Source organism: Macaca nemestrina, chromosome 1, assembly GCF_043159975.1.
Source record: "Macaca nemestrina isolate mMacNem1 chromosome 1, mMacNem.hap1, whole genome shotgun sequence".
Lineage (NCBI taxonomy): Eukaryota > Metazoa > Chordata > Mammalia > Primates > Cercopithecidae > Macaca > Macaca nemestrina.
In genome coordinates, this window is record NC_092125.1 from 109,448,683 (window position 1) to 109,468,478 (window position 19,796).

A 19,796-nucleotide genomic window follows, 5' to 3' on the forward strand; every position below is an offset into this window, starting at 1 on the left:
AGCTCTCAACTCCCTTTATTCTTTCTCTTCCCTCTCCCTGATACATCTAGGACACAGGACTAGGTAAATTTCATCAAGTTTACTCAGTAAATATGGGAACACGGTCAGATTTTTAGTAAAGTATGCAGGGAAACTGACTTGGGGGTAGCCATCAGGCTGTCAGTAATTCCCATTAGTCCTGGAGGTGAGGATGGTTAGAGTTGGTTCTGAAGTTTCAGTGGTGATACAATCAAGGGTTGTAGAGGAAGAGGTGTCAGAAAAAGCAGTTTAATCAAGGTTTCCAGAGAGACCAGGTTTCCTGGGGAGGGCAGTTGATCTGAGTCACAAGCACCTCTATGGATCTCGGGTCCATCTTCTGATATGTTAGACACCCTGAAATACAAAGAGAAAGAGACAAGAGTGTGGGAGAGGAAGATAACTTGTGTGTGTGTGGTTGGGAGAAGGTAGTTAAGAATTTTAAAATGGCATTCAGAAAGGGTGTCAACAGGCAGAATTCTTCTCATGCCTCTGCACCAAAAGGGAAGGTGTATTGCAGGCAACAAAATGGTAGGTGCTCAAAAAGTATTGAATCAACTGTGTACCAATCATGGTATTGAGTTGATGCTCCAAAGGAAACAGACACTGACATCGTCCCTTTAATCATTCTACCTTGTCCTCTTTTGTTAGAATAGTAAAGGGATGGTAAAATAACCAGGCTACCCTGAGACGGTAACTCCTTATACTCATCCATCATTTACTGACTGCTTACTGTGTGCAGTGCAGTGAGCTGGGTGCTGAGGGGATGCCGATCAATCAACTACCACATCATCACCTATGTAACTTGTGTTGCAGTGGAGGAAGGAAGGAATGCTGAGTTATTCCATCTGCCCTCTGTAAGAAGCAAGCAAGCAAGTAAGCAAGTGCAAGAGCAAGCTAAGGCCAATTCATGAGTTACTGGTTCTTCTACAACTTCGGACTTGTGACTAGCATATGCCTTAGTATTGGGAAATTTTTAATCCGTTAGTCAGCCTAGGAAACAGCTATTCTTTTTTTTTTTTTTTCTTGAGGTGGAGTCTTGCTCTGTTGCCCAGGCTGGAGTGCAGTGGCATGATCTCGGCTCACTGCATCCTCCTCCTCCTGGGATCAAGTGATCCTCCTGTCTCAGCCTCCCCAGTAGCTGGGATTACAGGTGCATGCCACCACACCCAGCTAACTTTTTTTTTGAATCAGAGTCTTGCTCTGTCACCAAGGCTTGAGTGCAATGGCGCTATCTTGGCTCACTGCAACTTCTGCCTCCCGGGTTCAAGTGATTCTCCTGCCTCAGCCTGCTGAGTAGTTGGGATTACAGGCGCCCGCCACCACGCTCAGTTAATTTTTGTATTTTTAGTAGACAGGGTTTCACCATGTCAGGGTGGTCTCAAACTCCTTACCTCGTGATCTGACCACCTCGGCCTCCCAAAGTGCTGGGATTACAGGCATGAACCACTGTACCCAGCCTGTGTTTTGTTTTTTGAGACGGAGTTTCACTCTTGTTGCCCAGGCTGGAGTGCAATGGCACGATCTTGGCTCACTGCAACCTCCGACTCCCAGGTTCAAGTGATTCTCCTGCCTCAGCCTCCCGAGTAGCTGGGATTACAGGTGCCCGCCACCATACCTGGCTGATTTTTTGTATTTTTAGTAGAGATGGGGTTTCACCATGTTGGTCAGGCTGGTCTTGAATTCCTGACCTCAGGTGATCCACCCACCTCGGCCTCTCAAAGTGCTGGGATTACAGGTGTGAGCCACCACGCCTGGCTTGAAACATCTATTCTTAAAACTTGGGTTGTTGGCCGGGCGCGGTGGCTCAAGCCTGTAATCCCAGCACTTTGGGAGGCCGAGACGGGGGGATCACAAGGTCAGGAGATCGAGACCATCCTGGCTAACACAGTGAAACCCCGTCTTTACTAAAAAATACAAAAAAATAGCCGGGCGAGGTGGCGGGCGCCTGTAGTCCCAGCTACTCGGGAGGCTGAGGCAGGAGAATGGCGTAAACCCGGGAGGCGGAGCTTGCAGTGAGCCGAGATCGCACCACTGCACTCCAGCCTGGGCGACAGAGCGAGACTCCGTCTCAAACAAAAAAACAAAAACAAAAACAAAAACCTGGGTTGTTGCCCCTCCACGCTAGAATACTACTGAACACCCAGTGCTATGCCTTCACTATTCACTTAATTCCTAAAACAACTATGTCAAGTATACTCCCTTTAAAACAGGAAAATGATCCTTAAAGAAGTAAAAAAATTAGCTGGGCGTGGTGGTGCATGCCTGTAGTCCCAGCCACTCAGAAGGCTGAGGTGAGAGTTGCTGCAGCCCAGGAGTTGGGTGACAGTGAGCTATGATTGTGACACTGCACTCCAGCATGTACAACAGAGTGAGACCCCCGTCTCTAAAAAATAAAAAGGCTGGCCCTGGTGGCTCATGCCTGTAATCCCAGCACTTTGGGAAGCCAAGGCGGGCAGATCACCGAGGCCCGGAGTTTGAGGCTAGCCTGGCCAACATGGCGAAACTCCGTCTCTACTAAAAATGCAAAAATTAGCCGGGTGTGGTGGCGGGTGCCTGTAATCCCAGCTACGGGGGAGGCTGAGGCAGAATTGCTTGAACCAGGAGGTGGAGGTTGCAGTGAGCCGAGATCGCGCCATTGCACTCCAGCCTGGGTGACAAGAGCAAAACTCCATCTCAAAATAAATACATATACATACATACATACATACATACATACATACATACATACATACATAATAAAAATCAGGCCAGGCGCAATGGCTCACGCCTGTAATCCCAGTAGTTTGGGAGGCCGAGGTGGGTGGATCACCTGAGGTCAGGAGTTTGAGACCAGCGTGACCAACATGGTGAAACCCTGTCTCTACTAAATACAAAAAAAAAAAAAAATTAGCCAGGCGTGGTGGCACATGCCTATAATCCCAGCTACTTGGGAGACTGAGGCAGAAGAATTGTTTGAACCTGGGAGGCAGAGGTTGCAGTGAGCTGAGATTTTGCCATTGCACTCCAGCCTGGGCAAAAAAGGGTGGTACTCCGTCTCAAAAAATAAAGTAAAATAAAATAAATGAAAATAAAATCAATAAAATAAAATGCCACAATGTGGCCAGGAACGGTGCCCCATGTCTGTAATCCCAGGATTTTGGGAGGCTGAGGCAGGAGGACTGCTTGAGCCCAGGAGTTTGAGACCAACCTGGGCAACATAGCATGATCCTGTCTCTATTTAAAAAAAGCCACAATGGGAGAGAATGTTCAGCCACATTTGCTCAATGAGCAAAGAGGTGAAAGCTTTCTGTCAAGAGCATGGATAAATTGAACTTTGACTTTGAAAACAAAACTTTGGGCTCACCTAAAATCTCTACTAAGTTTTCCCTTCCCAGAACATCTCTTAGGGCTGTAGAAAAACAAGCAGACACTCCCACCCCAGCTCTTACACAACTGATTTGTCAGGGCAAAAGAGGAGATCTGCCAAACACAGGAGCCAGTCTAGGTAGGGATGTGTCCATTTAGGTTCCATGCTAAAGTAAAAAAAGGGAAGGACAAAGTACTCTAAAAGAAGGTCCTAGATAACATCTGTAGAAGGAAATACAGGTTGAGTATCCTTATTTGAAATATTTGAGACCAGAAGTGTCTGATTTTGAATCTTTTCAGATTTTGGAATATTTGCATTATAGTTACTGGTTGAGCATCCCTAATGTAAAAATCTGAAATCCTCCAATGAGCATTTCCTTTGAATGTCATGTTGGTGTCAGATTTTGGACTTTGGATTTGGCATGCTCAACCTGCATACAACTGAGGCCCACTTCTAAGTAATCAAGATTTCAAATCATTTCCTAATCACTTTTGCCCTTGGCAATGACTATTTTAAGTGTTGTCTCTTGTAGGTGCAAAGGACTGTTAGCCAGGGAGGAGGGAGAAACAGAGGAAAGGGATGCTGTCCGTCTCCTTTCTACCATTCCAACTGAAACACCCAAAGAAAAATGTAGCAAGTTTCAAGTCCTTTTCTCTCATCTCCCACAAATCATGTGGCAAAGGATTTGAGTAATTCTCAAAAATAAGGGGGCACAATGGGGATGAGGAAGGAACATTGCTGGAACAATCCAATTTACCATGACCCTGAACATGTCCAGGGTAGACTGGTTTAGCCAAGTCAAACATAAAAACCTGCAACCTGCATTTGTGTTTTCCTTTTGAGACGGAGTCTCGCTCTGTCACCCAGGCTGGAATGCAGTGGCACGATCTTGGCTCACTGCAACCTCTGCTTCCCGGGTTCAAGTGATTCTCTTTTCTCAGCCTCCCAAGTAGCTGGGATCACAGGTGCATGCCACCACACCTGGCTAATTTCCCGCCCCCCTCCCCGGAGACAGAGTCTTGCTCTGTCACCCAGGCTGGAATGCAGTGGTGCGATCATGGCTCACTGCAACCTCCGCCTCCCACGTTTAAGCAATTCTTCTGCCTCAGTCTTCTGAGTAGCTGGGATTACAGGCACGCACCACCACGCCCAGCTAATTTTTGTATTTTTAGTAGAGATGGGGTTTCACCATATTGGCCAGGCTGGTCTCGAACTCCTGACCTCGTGATCCACCCGCCTCGGCCTCCCAAAGTGCTGGGATTACAAGCGTGAGTCACGGCGCCTAGCTCTAATTTTTGTATTTTTAGTAGACAAGGCTTTGTCATATTGTCCAGGTTGGTCTTGAACTCCTATCTCAAGTGATCTGCCCGCCTCAGCCTCCCTAAGTGCTGTGATTACAAGCGTGAGCCAGCATGCCCAGCCTGTATTTGTGTTTCCTCACTTGACATTGAAGAACTCACTAGCCCCTCCACCCATATCTGTATTCTCAATTTTTGATTCTTCCCTAGGTGTGAACAAAGGATAGAAAAACATAAAATTTAAAAAAGAAAATATACGGTTGGCTCTGTCTGGGGATTCTGCATCTGTGGATTCAACCAACCACAGAACAAAAGTATTCGGGGAAAAGGTAATAAAAATAATTAAAAAGTAACACAAATTTCAAAACCGATACTGTATACAACTATGTACATAGCACTTACATCGTATTAGGTATTAGTAATCTAGAGATGATTTAAAATTTACTGGACGATGTGTGTAGGTTATATGCAAATACTATGCCATTGTATGTAAGGGACTTGAGCTTTTATCTGTGGATTTTGGTATCCATGGGGGTCCTGGAACCTAGTATCCCTCATGGATACCGAGGAGGGTTGACTGTAACTGCAATTATCAACTTTTACATAGATGTTGGCCTTCTTATCTTCTTCCCCTCAAACTTGTAACTAAGCAAAGGCTTCTCCTTTCTTTCCCCAGCAATTAGTCAAAAGTAACTGATACTGTTTTACACTGCACTTGCTTCTTTGCTTTAGAGTGCTTCTATTTCCTTCCACACGGGGAAGATAGAATAGGACATTTACTTAAGGGCCAATATCTCTCTTACCGATGACCCTCTCATAGCCTTGCCTATGCAGTCTCAATGAATTATTACTCAGCAATTGTGAACAGCAGCTGACCGGACTTGTCCATACAGTTACTCATAAACAAGTATGAGAAACGCCCCAATACTCCAAAACCCACTCTGATGGTGTCTGCATTGCTATGTATACATACATAACTCATCCCTGCTATACAAGATTGGCTTACATTAAAAAAAAGTAGGCAGAGGAAATTATGAATAACGTGCCCAGAAAACCTAATGAGGAAGTCTCAAAGCTGTTGCTTCTTTAGGGGTAATCAGGTGGGCAAGTCAAGGTCCCAAGAGACAAGGAAAAAAGGGTGAGCCAGATTCCAGTACAGTCGTACACCCTACATGCTGGGTGTGTTCCCAGGCCACTGCTAGTTAAGTGTCTGGTGATACATGCATGTACCTTCACGTAAGCAAAGCTGCTATTTAGAGCCTTCTACCCTGCCAGTGACCCAGGCCTGGCCCAGAAGATGCAGTGACTATTCCTCTTTACCCCTTAAAGCCAGCATTCCAACCCAGCCTCATTGGGTTATGAACAAGGGATGGGGTAAGACAGAAGGGTTAAGTGTGGCTTCTGCACGACAGATTGCCAATATGCAGTAAGAAGGACAGATGTGGGCAAAGAATTGGCCAGAAGGATCCCCACCACCACCCCAAATCCGCAATTCTACGCTTGCTTTAAAAATGCTTCTTGGCTCACAGTTGCAGTCTTTTGAAGACATGCACAAAAAATTATTAATACAGTATATCCCACTTCACCAACCACTCCCTGAACATCTAGAACCCATCCATTGTCCCTTTCCAAAATTCAATTACACAAAGGATCAAACAGAAAACCCACAAGGCCATAAAGATCTTAGAGGCTCAGATTGCCTTCAGTGACGTTAAGAGCAGAAGTCAAAGGGGACATCTGGAAAAGATCAACATCGGGAAAAGTCAACCACACAACAAAGGAAGCCATACTTTATTAAACTGGAAAACAAAATATTGGGGACAAAGAGATTTTTTAAAAAAAGGAATGTCTGGAAGAGAGTAAAGTGCAAGTGGTCACGAAGTGGGTGGTCTGTGGTATCTCTGTATGTGCCTGAGAAATGTGTGGGCACACACACCACTACTCCCACCCACATACCCTTGGACCAGAAGCCAATACAACCGTATCTTCTGAGATATATCCAGGCTTTTCCTTCTGCATTCTCTAGTTGGTTTCACCTTCGGCCCTGGACAGTCATGTTGGGTCTTTGCTGGAGAAAACTTAGGTTTTCCAAACATAGGCCTACTCCACAAAGCAGCAGTTTCAGCTCCTGAGAAGTTCCCTCCTATTTGCACTCACCAGGAAGCCAGGGGCCCTTGGTCCAAGCCCATCTCAAAGAAAAATGTCAAACCTTTCGAACTAGTTATTTTATTAAATGATATCAATACACATTTCAAAAGGATTTCATTGTTGTTGCTTCTAAAGCATGTACTTGTTTTGTTTTCACACTGAACACGTGAGAATATCAATCCAACATATCTATTTTAAATCTGAACAGGCGCCCCCGCCCATTTAAAAAAATAGTGGGGGATCCGGGGAAAGCAGTAATTTACAGCGGCTTCAAAACAGTAACAGCTGAAGCTCAATTCGGCAGGAACCGGTAACTTCAGGATTGAGAGTGAATATCCTGCAATTAGGAAGTTTATCGTATTCACATTATCTAGATAGATTTGCTGTACCCCATATATATCACAAACATTTTATTCCTGGTATTGGAAAGTATAAAAGTCCTATTCTCTGCTCATTTTCCCCTCCCTGGAATCAAACCAAATTCTGTTTACTCTCAACTTTTGAGAGGGAAGAGGGGAGCAGGGAGAGAGCTCTCATCTAAGCTGACTGAAGAGTAAACTCTTTCAAAATACTTAAGGACCCTATTTCTGATACTGTATCACTGAACTTTAAGTGGTACTAGTGTATTCACAACCCCTACCAATTCTCTGTCTGTGATTTTACAGTGAGTACCAAGGACCTTACAACTTCTCACATTCTGCTGCCATATGAATCATGTCCTTGCCAAGACACACTATGTTATGCTTTCTTTAAAAAATATCTTGTTTATTTGTTTGAACTCAGGTTGAAATACAAAAGTCAGAGCATGGTCACAGAGTTTTAAATCACAGACACAGAAAGAATAAAACCCCTTTCTTTCATGTTATGAATACCAGAACTGTCTTTTTTGTTTCACTATATCACATATATACACATTGTCATCTTCATTAACTGATGTAAATGTAAATTTTAAGATTTCCTTAAAATTAATAGCTGACAGTCTCATACAAATCCTCACTTCCATCCTAAAACAAACATATTGAGGATTTTGTGGCTTAAAAAACAAAAAAGTACCCCACAAAAACCCAACTCCTTAAAAGCTCATCTTTGAAACTGTACAACAGTCTTCCTTTCATGTATTAACCATCATTGAACTTTTGAGGACAATTATCCTGCCCCAACGTTCAGGAAGCCACTTGCCTGACATCCCCACATTTTCTGATAGAATTAAATGGTGAGAGAGCCTTTTCAAGTAAACACTACTTTTAGCTTAAACGAGAGCAGCAGAGAGAATTCACATTCTTTTATTCTAGAATGAAAAACATCCCATTTAATTTCTGAGAAAAAAAAAAACCCTATTTCAATTTTGAAAGTAAAATATAATTTCCCCACCCCCACCCCATTTTCTCTTATGCTTTTCCCTAACAAATGTCTTAGGACTCAATATAACTATACTTTCTTTTCTTTGCTACACTACATACCCCATCCTACACATAAGATCGTGGTATCATGCATTTTTGTGGGGAGAGCTACAGGGCAGAGAGGGTCGAGGAAAGAAAGAACAGCTGGCTTTAAGACCAGACAGGCATTAGGAAGATGAATGACCTGCAGCATCCTAACCCCAGAACACATGGCGAGCCCAAATAAATAATAGAATAAATTACACAAAAACTCCCAAATCATGATGTGCATCTGGTTTATGCTGCTCTTTCTCTGAAAAGTAAGTTCATTCTGAGAATCATTTTCTGTCACTACATTGCCCACCCTCCCCCATCTGTAATATTCCACTGGAGGAAAAAGCAACCCCATACTTCCTATCGTTAGTTCTATACTAACTTGGAAGAAAATATGAAACTTGCTAGAATTCTCTGAAAAACTAAACACATACTGTTTTACTCATCTAACTGGAGATGATCAGTGTGTATGCCTTGGGGTAAGATACTAAATAAAAAAAAAAAATTGGAGTAAAGCAACATTTACTTTTCAGTGTCCCTAGATACAAAGATATAAACACTCAAAGTACGATGATTGTCTATTTCCCAAGTACTAGATGTAGAAATACAAACAAATCTTTCAGTCCAGGGAGAAGGAAAGCACTTATCTCGCATGTAAAACAACTAAGGGCAGAAATGGTCTTTATTTCCTATTGGGAGCGAGAGGTGAGGGTGAGACTTGAGCCTTGAAATGGGATAGACACGTGTGTATAATATAAAGGAAAATGCTACTGAGTCTCCTCCTTTAAAATATCAAGAATAGGGGTGAATAACACAACTGAAGCAAGGGGAAAAGGAAGATAAAGACAAATATTTCTCTAATAGTTAACCTTTTTGAAAACCACCAATAAATAATCACTTACATTAGGGAAGCACCGTGGTAAAATTAATGTCTACTTCTTATATTTAAAAATGCAGGGATAATATTTCTGTTGCACCTTTGTATCAATAGTCAACTGTAGTGACTGTCTTTCTGGCCACAGCAGAAGAAAAACTGAGGGAGATAAAGAAAGTCAAAAAAGAAAAGCAAGAGGCATGAGCTTGGTGCAAGACATGTGAAACTACCTTGAAAACATTTCCTATTATCTTGTTTACAAAAAACAGGCAGGTCACGTCACACCATTAAGGCTTCCTTTCCTAATTTTATATACTGTAGTCACTCCTTATTTTAACCTTGAGGCTGATTAAAAAAAGATTTTAGGAGAAGGGTAAAGAAAACTTCAACATGCCTTTAGAAACAAAACAAATAAACTTGACAGGTTCAAGATCTCCCACATTTCCTCCCTTGCAACATCTCTTGGCTGTTAGCAGGACACAGATACACAGGGAAGGGAGCCGAGCTGGCTACAGCACATTCTAAGCTGCAAAGAGAGGGAACAGGAATCCTTCCATTGACTACTCGATAAGCCAAGCCCAAAATAACATCCCAACATTGCACATGTGGTTATCTGTACTGATGGAAGTTTTATTTCAAATGTAATAATACTCTTCAATAGATGGGGTAAAATAAAGATTGTTTTCCTCCCCACTCCCCAACCCCCCAGCCAAATGAAGTGGCTTTGGTTGTGTTTCTTTACTTTTTTTTCTTCTTTTTTAATACAAACAACTTGGGGAAGGTAGATAAGTGCAATGGGAGGGAGGATTGAATTGAATAGTAAAACGTAAGCATATGTGATTTCTTACTTTGGAAGAGAGGCCCTTTGTTATAATTAAAAAAAAAATCGAGAAAGAGAAAACAAATAAAAACAACAACAATAAACCAAACTCCTACTTCCAATGTTCTCTAGACTGTTCAAAATGCCTTTCCCTTGGTTTCCATCAGTACCTGGGAGGGAAGAATGGGCGTTTTGGTGCAAAGAACGGAGGGCCCCTAGCAAAAGGTGGCCTGGGTCTCTTTAAACTGTGAAACGGGTCTCTGCTGAGAAAAGGTTCCCTAGGCCGAAAGTCTGGCCGGGGACTCCGTAAGATCATACCACTCCGGCTGATGGTGTCTCTGTGTGAGGGACCCAAGGGGGGCCCACCGCTGCTGTTGCTGCCTCCCCCACCTCCTCCTCCATGGGGTGGGCCCAGGTGTTCCAGAGAATGGGAGGGTAGGGTCAGGCTCTCTCGTACACGGCTAAGGCCAGGGCCGTTGAGGTCCCGTTGGGTGGGGCCCCCGTGGTCCCTGGGTCCTGGGAGTACCCCAAAATGCTCAGCCAGGGTCCCTTGAAGGAGGGAACTGTGGTCCTTGGGAAATACTGCCACAGCCCCTGCCACTCCATGCTCTGCCAGTGGTGGGGTTGGGAAGGGTACAACTCCAGAGTGGTCAACAGGGGGTGGAGGAGGGGGTGGAGTAGAAAAGGGGACACCACTCCCACCACTGCTGCTATGTTCCCCAGGAGGGGGAGGAGGAGGTGGGGTAGGGAAAGGAATTCCACTGTGCTCTCCGGGAGGAGGGGGTGGGGCAGCATGGGCCAGGGCTGCCTCCTTTGTGAAGGGGTTCGAAAGATCCACAGAGGGTAGATGAGTGGGTGCATCTCGAGAGAAGATACCACCATGATCCTTAGGAGGGACAGGTGGGGCAGATGATGGCCCCACTGGCTCTCTCTGGAAGGGTGTCCCATGTTCCAAGGGGGATGGGGGAAGATGATGCTCAAATGTTGAATTGAAACTGTTGGAACGAAAGCTGCCGACACTCTCCTGAAATTGGGGTGCCCGTTCCTTGTATGGTGCTGTTTTAAAGCCAGTGAGGCCTCCGCTGCCCCCACCCCCAAGGGATGCCAACTCAGAGGCACTTGAAGGGCCATTGTCAAAAGAGCTACCTGATGTGCTCAGATCAAACCAACCCACCCTTGAAGCCTCACGCCCATGTCCTCTATTTCCCTTCCCAGGAACTCGGATGGACTCTACGGTCTGGATTGGCTCCCCTGACATCCTCCTATTGGATGCATTGTGATAACCCAAGGTTTCTATAGGGGCCCCCTTTTCTTCTGTGCTATCAGGCAAGTCTAAGCAGGAGGAGGAGACGCGCGTTTCTATGCGGTAGTGCTCTTCTTGTTGCTGCTGATCAGTGGTGGTCAAGGTGGGCTGGGTGAGGTTTGGGAGACTGACACCATCACCTGGAGTGCCCTTGCTGGGGGCCTGGCCAAAATGCTTATCATCTGAGGGCTTACGTGAGGCGTTTTTAAGCATATTCTTAAATTCAATCGTCGACGTGGTGGAAATGGTGGAGGCCAGAACTTTCTCCACGCCTGATGTGGGTGGGTGACCCGTGGGAGCGGCAAGGGTGTTCTGCGGAGAGAAAAGGGAACGATGTGGGACTGGGTGAGGAGAGTCTGGGTACTGCTTCTGTGGCAAACTGAGATGCCCAGTGGTAGATTGAGACAAGCTATTGTGGTTGGAGTCAGGGGTGAAAAATGAATCATTCTTACTCGGTGATGGTGACCGGTCAGACCCAGGTTCATTCCCTCTTACGCTGAAGGCACCAAATAGACCAGGGGAAGATGAGAGACGGTCACAGTTCTCACTAGAGTCCAGGAGGGCCCTTACAGATGGAGGGAAGGCAGACTTTACCCCAAATTCTTGGGCTCTGTGGCTATAACTGGACAGAATTGGCTGGTACTCGGTGGTATCAGACAGCTTGCTTGATTTCAGGATAGATTTGGCTGGTTTCTTCTCTAGGTTCATCATGGCAGAGGGTGGAGGCCCTGAATACTCAAAATCTCTGTAATCCTCATCTTCTTGGAAAGAAGTATCTGGGTAGAACTTTTCCTGTGAAGAGTCCATCAGGGAAGATGGTCTCTCCATTCCATCAGGAGGCTGCTTATAGGGAGATTCACTGCCCAGACCAAAGGGTCGATATGTAGATACAGAATTGGAGAGCTCTCGGGGGTAGCTTTCATCTCTCCCAGGGGGTGGTGATCTTGTACTGCTGGGTGTTGAGGAACCAGGGCTAATGATCTTAGAAAGCAGGGACATAGTATCTACACTGCTGGATGTGGGCTTGTCCATCATCTCATCCTGGGTGGGTGTCCCACTCCGTTCATCCCGTACAGGGGTTCCATCAATGTTGTCGATTGAGGTGCTAGTAGGGCCACGCTGGAAGTCTGAGGGATGACTCTCTGATGGGGCGCTGGACCCCAAACTGCTCAGGATTGGGATGTTTAAGTTTAAGCCACTGAAACCAGGATTACCTTTTAAGAAGTTGTGGATCTTCATTTCCAGGCTTGGGGAGGTGGACTCTGACTCCAGCTTTGGCTTGGAGACCTCTGAAGATTGGCACATGGTAACTTCAGTAGGTGGGGCAGCAGGGCTAGTATTGTGGGTAGCTGTAAACCCCAAAGAGTTGGACGGTAGTTTAAAAGTAGTGCTTGGGAGCCCTGGGCTTTGCCCAATTGAGGCCTTGCTGGCTGAGGTTGAAGAGACTTCAGAAGTTGATGAGTTAGGAGAATAGTTGAAGCTTTTGGAAATAAAAGGTTGGGCATTGGAGGGCAGATTTCTTCCCTTTATGGTAGAGACTGTGGTGTTGGCAGGGGAGGCTGAAGTGCTCTGTGAGGCAGCTTCACTGGCTGGAACTGGGTTCCCAGTAACACTCTGAAGTAAAGATGACAGGCCTGTAGAAACAAAGATTAGAGGAGTTAAAAAGAATAACTCCCTACCATGCAATGCAAACAATGTAGGCTAATCAGATATTCTCATTCATTTTGGTGAGAACCAGATAGACAAAGTGTAAGGCCAAAAGGAATCCAGACCAAACAAGCAATGGCTAAATGTCACAGAAAATACTGGGTCTATTTATCAATAAAGAGCAAATCACTGAAATGTTTCCAGTACAGTCCAGAAATAAGCCCAACATGGCACAATAAAAGGCAACAGGAAGGGGAAATTTTAGTGTCAGAATCATTCATAGTTTAAGTTAGGCAAAGCAGGAAAAGAAAGGAAGCAAAATTATTCTTCAAACAATACTTTAAGCCAGTATTTCTTAATGTTTGATCTGTGGAAATGTTTCTCTAAAGATCTGTTCCACCTTTCCTGTCCAACCTTCAAACCACAGTTATCTCTAATAATATACATTGTTATTTTCAAGAGGGAGACAGGGAAATGCAAATATCAGAAATTTATCTGAACAGGAAACATCTTTTTCAAGAAGCATCTCTTGGTAGACTGTTGTTACTTTTTGGAAAACAATGCTTTCAACCATCCGTTTTGGTTGTAAAATGTATCTATAATAAACATATACCACAAAGACTTACAAAGACAGACCACCAGGGACACTGGTCCTTTCACAAGAAAACACACAATCCCCATTTTATAGCATGGAAAATCCAAGGATTATTTAGTCCAGATTGACAATGATGAAATTCAACTGTGTTCACTGGCAGTCAAAACTTTCTCAGAAGCACCGAGAAAGAATTCTTCGGGGTAAAGACTGAAGTTCAATAAAGCAAACTGCTCCTGTAGAAAATTTTTTAGAAAAATATTTGACAAAAAGATAACAGAAGGTTCTATAAATTCAATCTTTTTTTTTTTTTTTTTTTGAGACAGAGTCTTGCTCTGTCACCCAGGCTGGAGTGCAGTGGCACGATCTTGGCTCACTGCAAGCTTCACCTCCCAGGTTCACGCCATTCTCCTGCCTCAGCCTCCCGAGTAGCTGGGACTTTAGGCGCCCGCCACTACGCCTGGCTAATTTTTTGTATTTTTTTTAAGTAGAGATGGGTTTCAACGTGTTAGCCAGGATGTTCTCAATCTCCTGACCTCGTGATCCGCCTGCATCGGCCTCCCAAAGTGCTGGGACTACAGGCGTGAGCCACCACGCCCGGCCTTCAATCATATTTTTAAAAAATTTACCCAATTTCTTGTCACAAATGAAAACTTTTGGCTGGGCATGGTGGCTCATGCCTGTAATCCTAGCATTCTGGGCGGCAGAGGCAGGAGGACGGCTTGAGGCCAGGAGTTTGAGACCAGCCTGGGCAACATAGTGAGAATCTGTCTCTAAAAAAATTTTAAAAATCAGCTGGGCATCATGGCGCATGCCTGTAGTCCTAGCTACTCAGGAGGATGAGGCTGGAGGATCACTTGTGCCCAGTTCAAGGTTACAGTAAACTATGACTGTGCCACTGCACTCCAGCCTGGGGGACAAAATGAGTCTCTGTATTTAAAAATAAATTTAAAAAATTTTAATATACATTTCACCCAAATTTATAGCTTTTAGTCACTGAATACACTAAAATTTTTCCTTAGTAATTATATGATTAAAGAAAATACTTCATGTGATACTTCAATTAATGTTTCCTCAAAATTTCAATTTTAACCCATATTCTAACAGAGTTAAGGTCTAAAGAATTTCAAGTCCCCTCCATCCTTGTAACATTTTAAAGCCATTTCTAAATAATGTTGTATGGTCTTTATTGTTATCTAATATTCAACAATATCCAAAAAACTGAAATAATGTTTAGTTATGATCCTCCTGAAGAAAAAAAAAAAATCCATGTTTCATTCCAAAGAGTTCCCTAGCCACATAATTAATCCCTCCTAATAGTTTCCTTTTTTTTTTTCTTTTTTCTTTTTTTAAGAGACAGGCTCTTGCTCTGTCACCCAGGCTGGAGTAGAGTGGTGCGATCATAGCTCACTGTAACCTCAACCTCTTGGGCTCAAAAGATTTTCCTGTCTTAGCCTCCCAAGTAGCTGGGACCACAGGTGTGTGTCACTATGCCTAGCTAACTTTTTTATTATTGGTAGAGATAAGGTCTCACTATGTTGCCCAGGCTGGTCTCAAAATCTTGGGCTCAAGTGATTGTCCCACTTCAGCCTCCCAAAGTGCTAAGATTACAGGCATGAGCCACCATGCCCAGCCTGATTTAATTCTTAGTAATCATTGTTCTCACAAAACCCAGAAGTCCTCGAACACTAGAATGTGATATATGATAATGTAATATGATTTTTAGAAGATATTTCAGCATATTTTTCAGATATTTTGGGATAACTTCTTCAAAAGAACATCTTTTTCAGATAGATATACTACTCAAATTTCTGGTAATAGATAAAATTGTCTCTCACCACTAAATATTACTTTTCTCCAATTCTCCAATCTTTTTTTTTTTTTTAATTATTTTTAAAAAGTCTTATAAGAGATGGGGATTTTGCTATATTGACCAGGCTGGTCTCAAACTCATGGCCTCAAGTGATTCTCCCATCGTGGCCTCCCAAAGTGTTAGGATTACAGGCATGAGCCACTGTGCCCAGCCAAAAGTTTTCTCTTTAATCATAACAAGTCATACTCTGCTCCTTTGCCCACTGAAGTCTTTTTTTTTGAAATGGAGTTTTGCTCTTGTTGCCCAGGCTGGCTCACTGCAACCTCTGCCTTCTGGGTTCAAGCGATTCTCCTGCCTCAGCCTCCCAAGTAATTGGGGTTACAGGCGCAAGCCACCACGCCCAGCTAATTTTTTGTATTTTGTTTTTTTTTGAAAGACAGGTTTACCCAGTTGGCCAGGCTGGTCTTGAACTCCTGACCTCAGGTGATCCACCCCTCCCAAAGTGCTGGAATTACAGGCATGACCCACCACACTGGGCCTGAAGTCTCTCTCTTTTGTGTTGTAAATCCGTCAATATCTAGGGCTGTGGATGACACAATCAGAACAAAGTTCTGGGATTTCGTTAACAGTCTTTGAGGAAATACATCTATTTAAGTTGCTAGATACAATCCTTTAAAAAGTCAAAGAGAATTCCACATTCCATAAGGAACCGAGTTCTGTTCAAATTTTGTCTCATCAGAAAATCCACATAGGCCAGGCGCGGTGGTTCACACCTGTAATCCCAGCACTTTGGAAGGTTGCAGTGCGCCGAGATCACACCACTGCACTCCAGCCTGGGCAAGAGGGCAAGCCCCTGTCTCAAAAACAAACAAACAAACAAATAAATAAATAAAAAGGGAGAAAGCATGAACATGTCAAACTCTCAAATTGTCCCTGATACTAGTAGTACAACATGTGCTGTAGTCATCATCAATTCTTTATTGCTGATGCCAATAGATAGGGGCTGTGGATTATTAATAATACTTAGTTCTGTGTAACAAAATTCTTCTGTATCTCAAGACAAAGCTCACTATAATATGCTTGAATGATCCACTTACATAACAGTTTAGGAAACTGTTTTACACCATTCCTTTCATAGAGAGCAGGGTTTCTCAACCTCAGCACTAGACACTTTGGGCTAGATAATTCTTTATTGTTGGGGGCTGTCTCACACATTGTAGGATATTTAGGAGCATCCTCCTAAAGGCATCCTCCTAAGTAGCAGCCCTACCATTACCCCAGTTGAGACAACTAAAAAGGTCTCCAGATATTGCCAAGTGTCCTCCCTGGAGGCCTTTGGTTGAGACTACTGATACAGAGTAAATCACTACACTGAATATACTGTCCTGGTATTTGTAATTCATTTTGTAATTATATTATGGCACTTAAAAAGGGTTTCGTTGGTATCTGGAGTGTAAGAGAGTAAAGAGTAGGAAAGATTTATGAAAAAAGTTTAGAAACAGGCAGTGTCATGCACAAAACATAATTAGTACAGTTGAACAGAAAGGGTCAAATGAGAGAGATTATAGGTAGTTGAAAACAAAAATACTACATCTAAGACTCTAGTGATCCTCCTGCCCTAGCCCCCTGAGTAGCTGGAACTACAGGCATGCACCACTATGCCCAGCTTATTATTATTATTTTTTTTGAGACAGAGTTGTTCTTTCGCCCAGGCTGGAGTGCAGTGGCATGATCTCTGCTCACTGCAACCTCCACCTCCCGGGTTTACACTATTCTCCTGCCTCAGCCTCCCAAGTAGCTGGGACTACAGGTGTCCGCAACCACACCCGTCTAATTTTTTGTATTTTTAGTAGAGTCAGGGTTTCACTGTGTTAGCCAGGATGGTCTTGATCTCCTGACCTCGTCATCTGCCCACCTCGGCCTCCCAAAGTGCTGGGATTACAGACATGAGCCACTGCACCTGGCGCTAATGTTTAATTCTGTTGTAGAGACGGGGTTTCACTATGTTCCCGAAGCGTCATAAAAAATTTTTTTTTTTTTTTGGGAGACTGAGTCTTTCTCTGTCGCCCATGCTGGAGTGCAGTGTTGTAATCCCGGCTCACTGTAATCTCAGCACACTACACGTGTGCGTCACCACACCCGGCTAATTTTCATATTTTCAGTAGAGATGGCATTTCACCATGTTGGCCAGGCTGGTCTTGAACTGCTGACCTTAGGCGAGGAGCCTCCCAAAGTGTTGTGATTACAGGTGTGAACGACCGTGCCTGGCCAAATTTTTTGATAATAGATGGACCTTTCCTATTGTCTTTAGCTTTGGTTAACATTAAAATTAATAAAACTCAACATATATAAACCTGTATTAAAAGCTGGGACTAATGCAGCCCCTAGGGTGTCATGGTGTAGGTGAAATAATACTGAACTCCAGTCAAGAAATCTGGCTTTCAGTCTCGGTTCATATTGAATAGAAAGGTATGTGACCATAAGCAGGTCTTACCACCTTACTGAGCCTAGTTTCTTTACCTGAAAAGTAAGGGATTAGACTAGATAATACTTTGTCTCTTTCAGCTTTGACATTTTATAATTCTTCAGATGTTAGCTCATAGATGATAAATATAAAAATAATAGGATGGGCGCAGTGGCTCACGCCTGTAATCCTAGCACTTTGGGAAGCTGAGGTGGGCGGACTGCCTGAGGTCAGGAGTTCGAGGCCAGCCTGGCCCAACATAGTGAAAGCCCGTCTCTACTAAAAATACAAAAATTAGCTAAATGTGGTGGCGGGTGCCTGTAATCCTAGCTACTTGGGAGGCTGAGGTTGCAGTGAGCCGAGAGTGGGCCATTGCTTTCCAGCATAGGCGACAAGAGTGAAATTTCGTCTCAAAAAAAAAAACAAAAAACAAAAAACAAAACAAAAAAAAGAATGACCACCAGGCAGGGTGGCTCACGCCTATAATCCCAGCACTTTGGGATGCTGGGGTGTGTAGATCACTTGAGGTCAGGAGTTGGAGACCAGCCTGGCCAACATGGAGAAACCCCATCTCTACTAAAAATATAAAAATTAGCCAGGCATGGTGGTACAGGCCTGTAATCCCAGCTGCTAGGGAGGCTGAGGCAGGAGAATCACTTGAACCAGGAGGTGAAGGTTGCAGTGAGCTGAGATCGCTCCACTGCACACCAGCTGGGTAACAGAGTGAGACTCCATCTCAAAAATAAAAAATAAATAAATAAATAAATAAATAAATAAATAAATAAAAATAATAATGAATTAACTGTGTTATACATTTTATGGCTCTGGATTCCTCAGAAATGGAATCCAGGATTAATTTAAGCCAGAGACAAACATTCACAATTCGAGTCCCTCTGGCACATGTCAGTTACCTTGCAGTGCAGGGGCTGACTGTGTCTGGGTTTTGGAAAGTGCAGACAGAATGCTCTCTGGGGTGATCTCCACCTTGGAGAGGATATTTGCCAGAGAGTTGTGAGATGTTGTCGTGGCAGGTGCAGGTGTTTTCAGGCCACTGGTGAGATTGCTGGGGCTGGTGGGAGTTCCTGGAGAAGGTCTTGATGCAGGACTGACCCCTGGTGGCAGAAAGATGAACTCAAGAAAATGCAATTCAAAATGACTTCAATTCCCGATAATTTCCACTCACTTCAATGAGTTTGATATAATTAACAGGAATTCTTCTGTGGTTGATCCACAAATGGTCCATCATAACATGACATGTACAAAAAAAAAAAAAAAATCTGAAAAGATTAAGATTATCTCCTTTTACTTGGAACACCATTAAAACAAACAAGTATCGGCCAGGCGCGGTGGCTCACACTTGTAATCTCAGCACTTTGGAAAGCCAAGGCAGTCGGATCACCTGAGGTCAGGAGTTCGAGACCAGCCTGACCAACATGGGGAAACCTCATCTCTACTAAAAATAAAAAATTAGCCGGTGTGGTGGCAGGCGCCTATAATCCCAGCTACTCGGAAGGCTGAGGCAGGAGGTGAACCCAGGAGGTGGAGGTTGTGGTGAGACAAGAGTTGAGACAGAGTGAGACTCCGTCTCAAAAAAACAAACAAGTATTAAGTGACTTGCATAGTTTTGAGAGCCCCAATATTTCTTATTTATTTATTTATTTATTTATTTTTTTGAGACGGAGTCTCGCTCTGTCGCCCAGGCTGGAGTGCAGTGGCGCGATCTCGGCTCACTGCAAGCTCCGCCTCCCGGGTTCACGCCATTCTCCTGCCTCAGCCTCCCGAGTAGCTGGGACTACAGGCGCCCACAACCGCGCCCGGCTAATTTTTTGTATTTTTAGTAGAGACAGGGTTTCACCGTGGTCTCGATCTCCTGACCTTGTGATCCACCCGCCTCGGCCTCCCAAAGTGCTGGGATTACAGGCGTGAGCCACCGCGCCCGGCCTCTTATTTATTTTTAAAAAATAGAAACAGGGTCTTGCTATGTTGCCCAGTGTGGTCTTGAACTCTTGACCTCAAGTGATCCTCCCACCTTGGCTTTCC

At 44.0% G+C, this 19,796-nt stretch overlaps 1 protein-coding gene across 10 annotated transcripts in view; it reads right to left on the minus strand.

Moving 5' to 3' along the window:
- Positions 1-6,985: 6,985 nt before the first annotated feature.
- The window catches only part of LOC105498239 (regulation of nuclear pre-mRNA domain containing 2), a 120,340-nt gene continuing 107,529 nt past the window's right edge, over positions 6,986-19,796 (minus strand). For 2 of the 10 annotated variants that reach the window (XM_071086163.1, XM_071086155.1), the window contains 3 exons: positions 18,668-18,868; positions 12,455-12,874; positions 6,986-11,552 (listed from right to left, as the gene is read on the minus strand). In XM_071086163.1, the coding sequence (XP_070942264.1) occupies positions 11,464-11,552; positions 12,455-12,874; positions 18,668-18,868 (710 nt within the window). In that variant the 3' untranslated portion in view covers positions 6,986-11,463. Of the gene's footprint in view, positions 12,875-18,667; positions 18,869-19,796 lie in introns of all 10 variants that reach the window. The other 8 variants (XM_071086149.1, XM_071086147.1, XM_071086127.1 and 5 more) reach the window with 5 other exon arrangements.